The 15,925-nt window shown below is 35.9% G+C and overlaps 1 protein-coding gene across 1 annotated transcript in view; it reads right to left on the minus strand.

Annotated features, from left to right (window-relative positions):
- Positions 1–595: 595 nt before the first annotated feature.
- The window catches only part of HECTD2 (HECT domain containing E3 ubiquitin protein ligase 2), a 42,931-nt gene continuing 27,601 nt past the window's right edge, over positions 596–15,925 (minus strand). The window contains exons 13-21 of the mRNA XM_009320490.1: positions 15,059–15,191; positions 10,902–10,936; positions 9,643–9,801; positions 9,118–9,192; positions 8,076–8,163; positions 7,717–7,823; positions 6,420–6,535; positions 5,641–5,784; positions 596–3,194 (exon numbers count right to left, since the gene is read on the minus strand). Coding sequence (XP_009318765.1) covers positions 3,074–3,194; positions 5,641–5,784; positions 6,420–6,535; positions 7,717–7,823; positions 8,076–8,163; positions 9,118–9,192; positions 9,643–9,801; positions 10,902–10,936; positions 15,059–15,191 — 978 coding nt within the window. The 3' untranslated portion in view covers positions 596–3,073. The remainder of the gene's footprint in view (positions 3,195–5,640; positions 5,785–6,419; positions 6,536–7,716; positions 7,824–8,075; positions 8,164–9,117; positions 9,193–9,642; positions 9,802–10,901; positions 10,937–15,058; positions 15,192–15,925) is intronic.

Here is a 15,925-nt window from a genome sequence, read left to right on the forward strand (position 1 = left end):
TTTCTTCATTATTTGTACTTACAATATCTACTGTTAGTCAAGAGGAAAGTCTGACATCTAATTAAGTGGTTTCAATCCTCATCTTTGCTGCCATCTGTAGGTAACTTGAGTGGTACAAAGGAGACAAGAAGCAAGTTTGAATCAGTGCAGATATTATTCGTCCTGTGATCGGTAGCTGTGTCTGTGAGAAAGCATGATATTCTTGTTACCTGCCCCTCCTGATGTTAGTGTTAAAATTAGTCAGAAAAAGTTAAAACATACAACAGCTTGGCTTTGTCTCCCCTTGTACCTTAAAGTAATCTTGCAACTGAGGAAATAAAATAAGGAAAATTGAGGATCCATGCTATTTTGCAGCATTGTTACACCATGATATGCACTGGAACACCTGTAATTTTGACTATAAATATGGAATATACTTCTGGGTGTATGTCTAGTAGTTGAAACTCAGTTTCTTTTTCAGAATGTTTTAGCAAAACTGTTACTGTAAAGAAAACTTCAAAAAGAAAAATAAGACAAAAGCAGATAGGTCGATCATATTTTTAAACCCATTATGATCAATTTTGGAAATCTGAAATTAAACAAGTGAGGCCAGAAATTGAAATATTTGATTTAATGACTGCACAATTTTAATACATAAAAATAGATACTTAGTAATGAACAAGTTTATACAAACCAGATTTCTTTTGTACGGTACAAAACAATGATGGAGATAAAAAAAAGATTTGCTGGATTACAGGGCAAGACAAAAAGAACAACAAAACATCATTGAGGAAAAGTTTCAAAGTGATCAGAGGCTTATTTCATAAATACAGTGCAATGCTTTCATTTAACAAATACAAAATTTACTATTTCATTTATCAACATCAGGAAATATATAAAATGTCATTGAATGACAATCTTATTTAAAAACTGATGCAAATACAATAGCCTTTTTAGAATTCTGAGGTAATATTACACAGTAAATCAAAAAAGCTTCAATAAATAAAACTAAACTCAAGGCAAAGTGCAATTCAGTGAAAATAAGAAGATAAAGCTTTTATTTTAACAATAATAGATAAATAGTTATTAAAAGTGGGCTTAAGCCATAAAAAAATATTTTGGCTAATTTGCCGTGTTTTCAGATAAACTGTATAGCTATTTATTCATAAGCCAACCTTCCGTGAGTCCAATTCTACAGAGAGGGGAAAGGGGGGAGGTGTTTGTTTCCAGATTTCTTACCTACATCCACCACATTCAGCTGTTGGAAATTTAACATTGCTTGAAGCTATCTAGTTCATTCAGTGCAATGGTGAAAGTTTAATTTATTTCTTAACATCTAAAATCCTGTAAATTAAAATTTACTTTAAAATCTCCATTTGAGAGAAAATGTAAAATGCACAAGTTTGAAGAGCTACTTTTAACACTCTCTGTGCTAACCTAGTTTTGTTCCAGGCTGAAGTCAATGGAAATTTTATTACTGGTTTCAAGGAGAGCAAAATGAATACAGTGCCAAATATTTTAAAATATCCTACTATTTATCTCTGCTTTAATAAAACAGTAAAATTGCCAGTACCTTCTCTAAGAAATAGAATAAAATAAAATTTACACTTAGCTATTGAAGAAAATCCACAACAGCTTTGAAACTACAGATTAGGCAGATTCATTTGTTCACCATGTGTAAATCTGTTGGTCGTATATAAATAATACAGAAAGGGCAAACAAGAATAATATAATATTTTACTCTTATTGCAAATAAGTAACTGAGTACAGACACTAAAGATATTTAAGCATCCATGCCCCAGCAGAAGTCAATGGGGAAAGCTGACAAATTAGATGCCAAAGTGTCTTGAACAATCTGGGCCTCATTCAGCTGAAAGAAAAAATCTATAGAACACAGACTAGCTACTCATATTAAAAAAATACTATACTGCATGCTGATAAATTCTTTCTGTTTAATGAATAAAACCCAGACTTATAATTACAGCTGCATTTTAGGACCAGTTTCTTTCCCAGCTCCTAATTTACTAACTCAGAGCAGGCATACCAAGAATTTTTTTCATGTAGTTTGCGTAGTGAAAACCACAAAACATTGTCTTTAAATGCTGGCCTTCAAGTTAATGAAAGCATCAACATTCTTCTGAAATGTTATTGTATTCACTTTTGTCACAGCTTACTTAAGACTTTCAACAAAGTTGCTTAAAAAAATGATAGCATGATACACTCATCAGTTTTCCATGTGTTGTGGATTTAATTCTTTTCCTGAAATATTTCACCATATGTGGAATTTATTTTAAAATATCTAGTTTTATTTACTACAACGCTACAGTAGATCTGCTTAGTTTGCTGTCAAAGAATGAACATACAAGTTGCTTAATACCTGTAGTTTGAACTTGAATCCCCTCAAGCTGAAGAAACTACCTTTTAACACTCTTGTACAGTCAAGCGTAAAAGCTGAGTATAGAACATCTAAAACCTCTAATTCATAAAAAATAATTTTTTAGCAGTAAATGGCACTACCAAAACCCTATTTGTTCAAAGGCAGTTATTTACATGCTTCTTAGACAGCCTGTTTCATTGACAAGGAAAACCAGAATATTAAAACTGCATACATTTTATAAAGACTAAAATTCCTATTTGCCTTTGTGAAAATATGGCTACATGCTGTATTTTTTTTTTCCTATTATTCATGTTAATTGAAAACATTCCACCACTGGGATTAGCTAATAAAGAAATATTCTGTATATTATCTCCCAGTGGGATATCTGTGATATAAAGGAATTAAGATTAATGATAAAGTGCTATTAAGAAAAAACAGAAACAAACTATAACTTAGAAATTGTCTTAGTTGGGTTTCGTTTATCGAATAGACTAGCTTTTTGTACAAAGAAAGCTACTTTCTGTGTGACAAAGCAAGCAGTAAATGTATTGCCATTCAGGAAAAACCATACACTTCATATTTAATTATTTAAAAAAAAAAAAATCTAAGTTGGGTAAGACTGGCACAGTATCAAGAGACGTAACAACAAAAAGCTTAAAGGCACAATTAGAAGAGAGTGAATGCTACATAAAAATGCTGTTCTTAAAGTATTTAATGTTATTCTAGACCAAAACCCTCTGCATTTGAAATTCCAATGATCAACTTTTGCTTCAGTTCCTTCTTGTTCTTGTAAGGAGGGAGACAAAGCTGGTTGAAGCAGGTATGGGCCACAGGTAACCTAAAATAATTAAAAAAAACCCCAAACGAAAAAACCACATTTAATAATAATACAATAGAAGCAGAACACTACAAACTGCCTACACATTTTCAGTTAAACATTACTTAAATAAGAAACCCTGTAAAAGGAACATTTATCCTAATGTTGATGGTTCAAGTGCTGTTGAACACACATAACACCACTATTGGTCACATGCACCTCAGGTGAATTTGTTTGCCGGCAACTGCCTCCCTGCCTTTCTTCTTTTTGTTAAGTTGGAAACATCTCCCTCCAGGTATTGGAAACTCCAGGTACCACATGACTTCAAACTCAGTTTTTCTCTAAATACAAAATCTGGGTATAATCAGAATCCACAACGTGAAGAAGGAAGGTGGGTCCTGCAGTAGGTATAGAGACACCTAGATGAACCACAGTTACTGTAAGGATACAGAACTCAAAGTTCAGCCTGGTAAAATACATCCTTACAGGCACACGCCTCAGTGCAGAGCGCTGAGGAGCTGACTGAAGCCCTGGAAAAACAACAGTTCACAAGTTTTGGTCTTAGCCATACCAACACCTTCAGCTTCGAGTTTCTCCTGAGAGCTGAGTTTGAATATATATTGCAGGTACCTCTTAGGATTGCCTGACTGAATGAAACACTGGAAACAATTCTCCCCACTAGAATGGACTGGTTTGATGAGAACTGTTCTTCAGTAGCAGAAGCATTTTTTGCCATCAGTATGAGATGCCACTAACACTGTGCCTCATAGCCCCAGGCAGCAAGAAGCTATGGGACCTTCTTTTGCCTTTTATATTCTCAGGTGACACGCAGGACAGCACTAAGGATATAGACTTGTCCTACAGCTGATTACTCGAGGGGGGAGAGAGGAGAAAGACAGTGAGCTGAAGCTCAACCTGACATTTGGAATTAACCCAACACACTGAAAAATTTCTAAAACTTGGACACTGAAAAGTTAAATTTTAGTACGTGACTCAAAAGCTCTCTAGTTCTGTTTTCATTGAAGCCCTCAGTCTTTTGAATGGGAGCAGCTTGGCCTTTGGTCATTAGCAAACGTTCTTGAAAGGGGGTGGAATCCCCCCAGATCTGGAAACCCAAGCTACTTCCCCCTCCCCGCCCTTTAAACAAGCAAGCAAAGATCTGTTAATCACACTGGAGTCACGTGCTTCAGAATTTGGAAAGTTGGGAAACTGGATATTAATTTGGTAATTCTTACTGCTGTTATATTCTTTGATTCTATTGTGTGAGCAATGCAATGCCAACATGTCTATGTTCATCCCTGTGCAGGCAGTCTGACTGCAACGATTGTCTTGCAGAACACAGACCTACATAATTTTAAAATGCACACTATTTCAAAACACATTTTCCCATTTTTAAGAAAAAGAACAATTTACAGGAGAATGAACTTAAACAGAGATTCAGCGTTGACTGGTTTTTCTTCATTTTTCATCAGATCCTTATGTTCCTTTAACGTTACTGGAACCAGTTATTAGAGCTCCCTGAATAAAGCATTAGAAATACCACAGTAATGAGATAAATCCAATTTAAAAACAAAATAAAAAATTATTTTGTTTATGCATTTAATTCAGCTCTCCACAGAAAACCCAACAGAATTTTGATTTTAAAAATATAGTTCCATTTAAGTATTTTGATTACCCTAAATGCTTGAGAAATCAAGGTAAAGCCAGTAATTACTGCTTAGCAGCAATTACTGTTTAGCAGTGAGCTTTTCTATACAGTTTTCCAAATTATTTAAAGTGACTTTCTCCAATCTTGAGAAGCAAAATACTAGCTGGAAAGTATGTGGAATTTCTCAAGTCGATTCAATACAAAATAAAACACTACCAGAAACATAAGAACTTGGCATGAACAATTTAACCTTCACAATGAAATTACAAGGCCGCTTCGTTCCTATTTCTTCTGAGCAACCTCTGTATCAGCCATACACTTACTCACCAGAGACCCTAAAGGAATGCTACATCTTCTCAGCCATACATGTTAAAATTCTTATTTAGACCATCAAGAAAGAATACAAGCATTTTCTGCAACTGCAGGGGCTGCTATACATAATGACAGACAGACTCAATGAATTCAGAAAAATTCATGGTGATTCATAGTATATTTTCATTAGCTCAGCCGTCATGTTAGGAACAATTAAACAAATAATTTATTTGCATTGAAAACATGTAAGGAATCTCTATAAATAAAGAATTCCCGGCCTCAAATATAAACATTGACTGGAGAATCAATTTTGTATTAGATGGTCACCTGCAAAACCTATGCAATCAATAAATGGGTATAATAACGTCTTGAAGACAAACTAAAGGAGTTCATGCAGTTTCTTCCTTATACATTAGTTTGCTCTTCTTTAAAAAGACATTCAAGAGTGATAAGGGCTCTCAGGAAATAATTTAACAAAAAATTTTAAAAATCCAGAAAACTACTTACCAATTAGTGGATGTTTCACTCTTTGAAATCTTGAAATTCAAATCAGCCATTCCTCCCACAGGTACTCTATCACTTCCTGTGGCAAAATGTAGCAGCTTCTTTTGAAGGTCAAGAGAAAATCCAAGCACTACATCCCAAAAGTATCTATGTGCAGGGCAGAGGGAGAAGAAAATGAAGTAAGATGCAATATCATGACAAAACAGTATGAGGATAATAATACAACCGCAAGTACTACGTGATGAATGTCACTTACTGAGAATTTAATTAGTGTAATATATAGGACATCAGTAGTATCCTAATATACAAGGTTAAATAAATTCCTAAGGACTTGACAAGTACAATGTTTTATGAATTTTGGAATGGTGTCTTGTCAAATGATGCCCAAACCCACTTTTCTATAAAAATATAAATGCCTTCTACTCACTAATATAAATGTCCTTAGTATCAAATAGAATTGGAAGAAAAAAAGCATGTTTTTAATATCCAATCTTCTAAAAAAAGACTCAGATTTCACTATGCAGGATTTGAAGCTACTCTTTTTAAACTGTCTCCATTTCAATCTGATCATAACCTTTTAAAGGTATTCAGCAACACATTAGGCCATTAAGGATCTAACACTTCCTACTTGAGATAATTTCATAGTGTCTTTGTCTTATTTGGAAATGGGTTTTTAAAACTTCAATCATTCTCAGATTATCCTTGAAGGGATTATTCCCAAAGGTCTACCATTCCATGGTGTTTTTAAACTCAGTAATTAGAATGAAAAAAATTAAGCCTACCGTATAGTAAGATCAGTTTTTTGGTAGCCCTCATATTGAGTACTTCGCTGTAAAGCGGACATATCCAGTTCAGGACTGCCACAGACAAGAATTTCAACTTCTTCTGGACGAAGTAGCTGCCAGAAATTAAGGATAAAATATTTAATTTTGTTTAAAGATGAGAAATGATGCTACTAGATTCAGATTAAATTTTTCTTTTGGCATTATAGAAAAATTAACAGAATATAATTCAATATAAATCTATAACTTCAATACATACTGTTTTATAGAAAAATGAATTCCTCAGTACTTTGAAGAATCTCTTACTACTCTATATAGTAAAAAGCAAATTACTGGATAACATCATATTTTAGCGTATTTCTTTTGTTCCTCACTTTTTTTTCATTCTTACATTTATTACACTGACTTGCTTGTCATCTGATTAGATTACAAATGGGTCAGGAAGGAAATTAAATTTGTACGTATGGAATTCAGAGGGAGGGTCTTGATCTCAATTTTGGTTACAACTTCATTTACACTGAAAAGTCTCAATGTAGGTTGATGAGTAGCAGTGGCTGACAGAATTTGACTCTTAGTTGTACACACTGCTGCGCAAAGCAAATACAATAACAATAAACCACGTTTAACAACAGCTAAACTTACACCTGCAGAACCTACTTATTCATTTACTACATCATCATTAAATTGCATGAAAGTATATCATGGCATTTCAATGGATTTTCATTCTCCTTCCAGAACCTTCCCTGCAGTTAGTCAGATCTCACTTTGGTGCAAGTGTGTCATACTTGGCTATGACAGGAATGAAGAAAATCTCATGCAAATTGTAATTGCCTCTTCTTTCTCTTCTTACTGCACAAGGGATGATGTAAGTTACAAAAGGCATTCCAACAGCCAAACAGGAAGAATGTTTAATCTCAACCTCACTGAGTGTTCTTCCTGCAAAAAGTAATAGGTGTTTTCAGCGGAGTCACTCAAGAGCACACAGACATAGTTGCTCTGCTGCTCGTAACTGTAGGGAATACAGAGAATCCTTGTAAACATTCACGAGAGCCCATGAAGTGTCTGTGAATGCATACTGATAAACCTAGCTTGTGGAGCTTTGTTTATCTGTTTTCAATGGAACGCTACAGAGAACAGTTGATTACATTCTTAATTTCTTCTGCTTATGTTGGATTAATCAACTACATTGATTAATCAAGATTCTTCATGAATCCTAAAATCATCCAGCGTAATTTAATTTAGATAAGTCATTGTCACATATTTGAAACAGAAGTGTTATGTTTCATTTTATTCTTACCAGTAATGCATATGAAGCACAGACACTATGAAATCCGTAATAGAAAGCTGCAAATTGTTTGTAGATTGATTTATTGAGAAGAAAATCAACATAGAGCTGCACATATTCTAAAAAAGAAAAACATTTTATTTTGTTATATCATAATAATTTTAAATAATCATTTGTTGTGCTCTCAAATTGTACTGAATTAAGGAAAATGAATGCATTTCATTTTAGATACTATTAAATTGGTAGGCATACCAGAAAGGACTACAGTAATTTAATTTTCACTTTGTTAAAGAAAACCTAGGCTTATAAGAAGGAAAAAAAGGACAAACTTAAATCTGCCAAATATGTGTAGTTAATATGTATTGAAGTACCTTTCCTATTCTGATTTGTGACTGGAATTTTATCTCCATTTGGCTTTAAGTTGTAAGATTTTATGACACCAAATTCTTCCTGAAAAACCTGGAGAAAAAGAGGGGTCAAGGTCAGTACTGGGAAATACATTCATATACTCACAAATTATAAAGCTTGTCTTTATTATTTCATGTATTTCACCTGTCTCTCTCTTTAGCGCATGCTGTAATTCTGAGGTTTGTAGGGTTTTTAAAAATTAAGTATTACAATTTTCAACAAATTGCTCAAGAAATTGGTATTCAAAGTAGAAAAATTGACCCTGTTACACAGTGGCATATCAAACTGACCTGCAGGCTCTGGAGCCACAGGGTTTTTCATACAACAGAACAATTTAGGAGCATCAAATACAACTAAGAAGGTATTTGTTCCACTGTATCTCAGCTAGAAACTCAAAAGTAAACACTTTACAAAAATTCTCATATGGTCTGACAATAATGTAATTCAAAGCTGAGGGGAAAAAAAAGGTCAATACTAGTCCAATAAACATCCATAAACCAGCATGAACTTTTACTAACTAGTATGTGTTCTAAAACAATGAATAAATGAAAAAGGCTTTCTTGATTGAAGTAGCAGTTAGACATACAGGTCAGGACAAAGCGTATAAAATAACCAGAGTAAGCTTTGACTAGCATCTGGGTTAGTCAGAGAAAGGATTGTTTTGCAGCCAGATGAATTCCACAAACCCGGTCACCGATTGCAAGGTGATGGTGTCAGAGCAAGCAAAGAGCTGGAAATGCACCAGCAGCTGGCCATGCGACCCTGGCAGTCAGTACTCAGATCCACCTACGCTGCCAGGGGACAACAGCTGAAAGCCCTGTAATGAGCCAGCCTCTGTATGCCCCGAGGCCCCAGGACTAGACTGGTTCTTGAAGCAAGCTTTAATGCTCGTGCAGTTATATTGCAAACAATCAGCAATCACACAAGTAGTAGGCCACTCCATTGCAGAAACATCGGTAAAAGTTACTGAACGAGTTTGAGAATCATAATTGTATATTTAATGACCTGAAAGGTTGAGTAAAAATCCTCTTCTACATTGCCTTCATAGGATAGAAGTTCACTTAGTCCATGGGCCAGTTCCTACAATACGAATAAAAACTCTTTAGTAAATCTACAAAACTAAGCGATGTACTTTGCAAGGACGTGCCAGAATGATTCTTTTATACAGAAAGTATCTTGGAAAAAGCTGTATATTCAAAATGCGTACACAAAGAAAAACTCACTGCTTAATTAATATGTGTGTATATATATATTTTTATTTCAGTATAAACTGTTACATTTTTCTTTTTACTACGGAAAATGTGTCTAGAATGCTCATATCGATTTTGGTATTCTAACTTCAAGTAGATCAATAAAAATTCTGCTATGCTAGAAAACATGGAGAACTTCTGGATTCAACAGAAGAAAAGGAGACTCTACCAGCTTGTGCTGAAAAAAAGGCTGTTTTCAAAGTTTATAATTCAAGCATTAAATATAAATAAAACAGGTTTTAAATCGGTAATTTAGCCTCTGAAAAAAGGTAGTACTTACGGGCATAATCTGAAACAGGTCATCTAATGTGACATCACAGATGCCTACAAGTGTGTTATGATCGCAAGGAACAATGGGAGGACTCAATAATTTCTTGTAGCAGCAAGGTGGGAAACGAATATCCAAGGTGATGCTATTATATACAGCAAGCCCCATAAGCTATATATGTCAAACGTTAAGGGCAAACCCCACACATCCTTATTATAGTTAATATTTTAAGTAACTTGGAAAAAGTGTTTTAAGATTTTACTCAGCATAATCTAATACATGCTAAACAAACAGAAGAAATGGAAATTATTTAATTTTTTTGACTGACAATTTTAAATGCAGTTTTGTATTACAATTAAATAGTAGTTAAAATGGTCAAACGACGCACATTGACAGAACACTGAGAATCTTCATCATAATATTCCATACAAGCATTTCTAAATAAATTGTTCCATAGTATTATTATGAAAAAAGTTTTTAAAGGGAACTGTAGGTATATATTTTTAATCCAAAAATTCTAGAGAAAGCTCAGTATAGCAATTTTTGTTTTAAATAAATCTAAAAGCATAAAGACAAACCTGCACTGGCACTACAGCTCATCAGTTAGCACCTTGAAGTGTATCTTGTGAAACAGATTTGAAATTATACCAAAAATTAGAAGAATCCAGTTCACGATTCAGCTCCACTAGAATAGAATAGTTCAGTTGGAATAGACCTACAACGATCATCTGGTCCAACTGCAGTCAGTAAAATGGGGACATCACCATCTCATTTTAGTGGAGTTATAAGCATGTATTATCATAAATCATTTGTCTGAGGACTTCATAACTGAGCACAACAGAAAACCTAGGAAATAAACTTATGCTCAAAATAGCATGTGGCTTCCATTCAGTAAAAAAAAAAAAAAAGCCACATACTGATCAACAGGGACATAAACGAAAAATGAGCCTGTATGCATTAATATATGTTTACTGAATGAAACTCAGAGGTGTAAGTACATAAAAACTTACAACTTATACACAAAAACGTTGCATGTTTAATCTTAATTCTAGTATTTTCTGACTGTAAAACGTACCATGTACCCACATACCACCATTTTCTTCCTATTTTTAGTTCACTTGCTTGAATGACATTCTTTTTATATATTTAAAATGGAACACACTCGTATATACAACATCTGAATGAGCATTAATCAATGCCTTATTTCATCCCCATACCAACTCATTGAATGGCTGTTCGTTTAGCACCGTCTAGCAGACATAAAAGGATACAGCTCCGTGTGAGTCCTTGTGGTAGGTGAACATGCCTGCAGAACGGGAACGGTGGCCTTTACAAAGCCTGAGCTTCAATAAAAAGTTGTACAAAACCTCATCTTTCTCACATATGCACCCTTAAAAGTGCTCCTAGGAGTGCCCCTATCTCCACGCTTGTTCTCAGCACCGTCTTCCCACCCACAGCAGGAGCCTGCAGGTGCTTGGGCAAGGATATTCTGCACTGTCTCTGTGCAATCTGTTTCTTCACTGTACTTCATCATCTGTACAGCCAGAAACATTAATTGTCTAACCAAAAATTTTCTTGCTGCAATGTAGACCCATTTCTTCCTCCCTTCCTGGGTCAATAGCAGATGACGATCTTTAAAAATGCTGGCGTGAATCCCATAAGCTTTAACTTCTTAGAACAGAAAGCCGTAAAACGTTTATCTTATACACACATTAGCAGCAAAGGGGTATGGTTCCTATTTTCCGTCAAAAAATTCTATCAGAGAAGTTAAAAAAAACCCCAAACCACAAATACCCTAAAAAAAACACTCACTGGTCTAAACGACAAGCTAGATCCTACTGAAATCATGACTATAGACTAGTTTGCCTGATATTTGTGTCGGATATGGATCATTCTGTTTTAAAGAGTGATAGAAAGTAAAAACCTACATAATGAAACCACGTAACAGCTTTAAGATGCCTAGGAAGTATTGCTCACAGAAACAAGACACTTACACTCCAGTTAAGTATGCACTAACAGTGAAGTTTAGCTTTAGTTTTACGCTGAGGGTGGTGAAACACTGGCACAGGTTGCCCAGAGAGGTGGTGGATGCCCCATCCCTGGCAACATTCAAGGTCAGGTTGGACGGGGCTCTGAGCAACCTGATCTGGTTGAAGATGTCCCTGCCCACGGCAGGGGGGTTGGACTAGATGACCTTTAGAGGTCCCTTCCAACCCAAACTATTCTATGATTCTAAGTTAACTTTAGCAATGCAGAAGTAAATTGGATAAAACGTGATGACTGGTTTTAGTTTGTTGGGATTGAATGGGCCGACAGCTTATTATTGTTTCCACAGTCAGTGTACAAAACAAAGCACTGAATAGTTCTAAGGACATCTTGTATGCAGTAGCTCACCACATCTGTGTTTGAAGACAAAGTTGGGGAAAAATAATATTTAAATGAAACAAACTCCTTTGGATTAAAAAAAAAGAATAAAAATCCAACTGAGGTCTCAGGGACATCTAGTTTTTATGAAAATTTATAGGTAAAACTCTGCCTTCAAATCTCCCCCCCCACCTCTCCTGAACAATCTTAACTTTATCTTTTGAACTTTAGCTCAAAAAGGTGCGCATCACAAAATGTTGACAGTGTCTCTACCAGAAGCAACAGAACAGTTGCATATAAGGCAGAGCAAGGTTCACATACTGAAATATGGCAGTGATGCTGGAACAAAATAAGTCTCAAATCCCATTTATTAATTGTCCGCAACAAGATGAAGAAAGCATTGTAACACACATAGGAGGGCAGACAACTGAGTTAATTGGGAGTTTTTTAATTTCAGGGGTTAAACCTGCAGGATCAGCTAACCTGGAAAGGGTAATAACAGTGATGTTTTCCTATGTTTTTCCTTCCAAACTTCTGACATACATTATTTGCAACTTAAACATTAAAGACAGCAGAGTATACAGTCCCTTTCCAAGGGACAAGAACATTTCTGAACTCCTCCCACACTTGACTGATGGTCATATTAATGAAAGAATTTACACTTTAAAGTGAGGAAGCCTGCCAGAGCTGGTGAAAAAAAAATTACTCTCGAATGTTTCCAAACTCATCAGTTACCAAGCTCTGCTGACAACACATTTTTACTAACACAACTGTCGAACACTTTCTCCAGGATAAATTGCTTCCTATTAAGGTTGTTATCACCAAATGTCATCTCTCCACACAGATCCCTTTTTACTGGAAAGAGGGCTATAGGCAAACAATGGTCTCAGAAGATCTGAGGACATATTTATGACTTAAAACTCTGGACCTTTGGAAGGAGTCCTATAAACAACAGAGGACCATGCATTTAAGGGACACGGACACTTCCAGGCAAAGACAGACAAGCTCTTGTATTCTACCAATGACCGTCAGGTGTTATGCTGAAGTCCCTGGAAATCAATGTTTCTAATATAAGAGCCAGCCTGGGAACACTTTAACCCATTATAACATCAGTAATGTATCCATGCACAGCTGAGGAAAGCTGACTCATTTGAGAAATATTAGAGGGGGGAAAAAAACCCCACCCAGATCCATCTACAGCAATATAAAACAAGTAGATTGAACTGCTTGTTTATGAATGCTCATTCATGTCTTCCAATCTCCCATTTACTCAAAAAAAATCTTCCTTTTTTTTTCCCCCCTTGGGCCTGCAGATATCATTATGGGCTCACAGGTCCTGGTAACAGCAGAGGCAGGCCATTTCATTCAGTCTCACATCTGCCACTGCCTCTGCACCTGACTGAAGGACCTTTCTATCCTGAGAGCATCTCAGGCCACTTTAAGAATACTGGCCACACAGATACCCCAAACAGAATATATAACGACAAAGATTCAAGTAAGAACTAACCTCTACCTATACTAATCACAGAAATAGTGCTACAACTTGCAGAAACTATCAGTGCAAATGGAAACCATTGATACACAGGAGGCCAGAGTCAGCGGTTTGCCAGAAACGAGCATAACAGCATCCAACTGTAGCTACTTACGAAAACCAGGAAAACTCCCTAAACTAGCAATACGAAGACAGCCGAGGGCAGTGTAAAAACAGAAAATGCAGCATGAGAAGAAAGAGGCAAGGATGGCATGTGACAAAAAAATACATTTGGCCTTATCTCCACTTGAATAGAATCATAGAATCATTAAGGCTGGAAAAGACCTCTAAGATCATCGAGTCCAACCGTCAACCCAACACCACCATGCCCACTAAACCATGTCCCTAAGCACCTCATCTACACGTCTTTTAAATACTTCCAGGGATGGTGACTCAACCACTTCCCTGGGCAGCCTCTTCCAATGTTTAACCACTCTTTCAGTAAAGACATTTTTCCTAGTATCCAGTCTAAACCTTCCCTGGCGCAACTTGAGGCCATTTCCTCTCGTCCTATCACTAGTTACTTGGGAGAAGAGACCGACACCCGAATATTTGCTAAGCCATCTACTTCAGAGGCTGCTATATGTCTCTTCCTATTTTGGAACAGGAATATCATATTCCAATTAGAATTTGGTTCCAATTTCCAATTGCAACCAAACAACATATTAAGCTAAATGGAAGAACGTTATTCTTAAATCCAAATATGCGAATTCACACATATACTTGTGTGAATTCTAGAAAATTTCCAAGGGCAGACAAGTGTCAGTGTTTCAATGGCTTGCACAGTTTTTGTTTCTTAGCTTGTTAGTAGGTCTAGGAATTCACTAACACTTATAGAAAACTCGTAAGAGTTTTCTACTCAGAAGAGAAATGGAAACAACCATTTCAAAGGCCTGATTCCATTTGAGTTATAACAGATTTAAATTATCCTTGTCCTACTCCATAAAATAATTGATGGCCTTCTCCCATCTGCCCAGAGGTAAATCAAGATCCTGTCTCTGGATAGAGATGGAAACACTGTAACGACACAAGATACATCAGAGGAAGAACTTCAAGGAAAATCTACTGCTAGTCTTGAATCCCCCTGCTTGTATTCAATATGCTCACTAGCCTAGTGAACAAACCATAAACATCAAGCCTCTGATTTCTGAAACAAGGTTTAGTGTGACGAGAGTCTTAAAAAGCTGAATCCTAATTTTAATTCTAAACCTTTCCATTGATAGAGATTTGTTCACCCTCTAATTTTGCCGTACCACTGAAGCAAAATCTCAGTTTTTCAGCAATGCTTGAACCTCCTTGTCAAAAGCCAAGATCTTCAAAGCTCTTCAAGTACTTCCCACTCTCTTCCACCTTCCTCTATGCGAGAACTTCTCATCTATATACAATTCTAAGTTGCCCACTTTTGTTTTTACATCAAGTAGTAACTGGTCTGCCTAATACTGGATTAATAAAGAATTCTTATCCATCACTGTTTTGATAATTTAAAATGAACAAATTTTCATGTTGTACTTAAGAACATTTATGAGGACTCACCATAATCTGGGTGAAAAATCTGGCGAATCAGAAGAAGAAACCATTCTTTTGTCAGGCCACCCATATCAAGACCAGCTTCCCCTACAAATGTGACTTTCAACTTCTTTTTCAGATCTGCCTTCTTCCTTGCTAGCTATTGCAAAATAGGTAGGGAAGAAGAAAAAGACGACTATTTAACATATTATCACTGCCTCTAGCCATAGAGAACACATCTCTCCGTCTCTACCGCTCTTGCTTTGTTTAAACTAGCAATTTGCATCATCTCCTATTAATAGGTCAAAACTATATTAAAACAATGATTGAATTGCAGAAGCAAGACAATCATGACTACTTGATGTCATCTACCTTGCACATGGTGCCACACTCCAGGCCTGAAAAGAAGTTAGGTGGTATGCAAACAGGCTTTTAATAAGCTACTGGATACGATGAACTGAGTCTGTCTGGAATATTTTGGTCCTATGTAATTTTTTACCTGCACAGAAGCCATTCTGCCAGGAAGAAATGATAGATAAAAAAAATTAGACATCCTATGGAGATATTTAGAAATAAGGAGGTAGCTAAAGCTTTCAGTATTTGGACACTGTTCTGTTCAGCATAAGATACCTGCCAGCAAGTATCAGCTGTTTTGTAAAACTGGTTTTTAGACAATGGAACAAGCTCTTTTCATTCCTTTGTCCTAAGAGACAGCATTTCATCCAGGTATGCAAAAGACCTGCAAAGAATTAGATTACAGCCGTTCACAATTAGCAATGGTCTTTCAGATCAAGTCCCTATATAATTTTTCTTTAAATCACTAATTACTGGCCAACTCCAGAGAAAGTGTTTAAACCAGTCAGGAAGATGCATGTGCTAAAATAATTTCTATGT

Source organism: Pygoscelis adeliae, unplaced genomic scaffold, assembly GCF_000699105.1.
Source record: "Pygoscelis adeliae isolate BGI_AS28 unplaced genomic scaffold, ASM69910v1 Scaffold190, whole genome shotgun sequence".
NCBI classification, from domain to species: Eukaryota; Metazoa; Chordata; class Aves; order Sphenisciformes; family Spheniscidae; genus Pygoscelis; species Pygoscelis adeliae.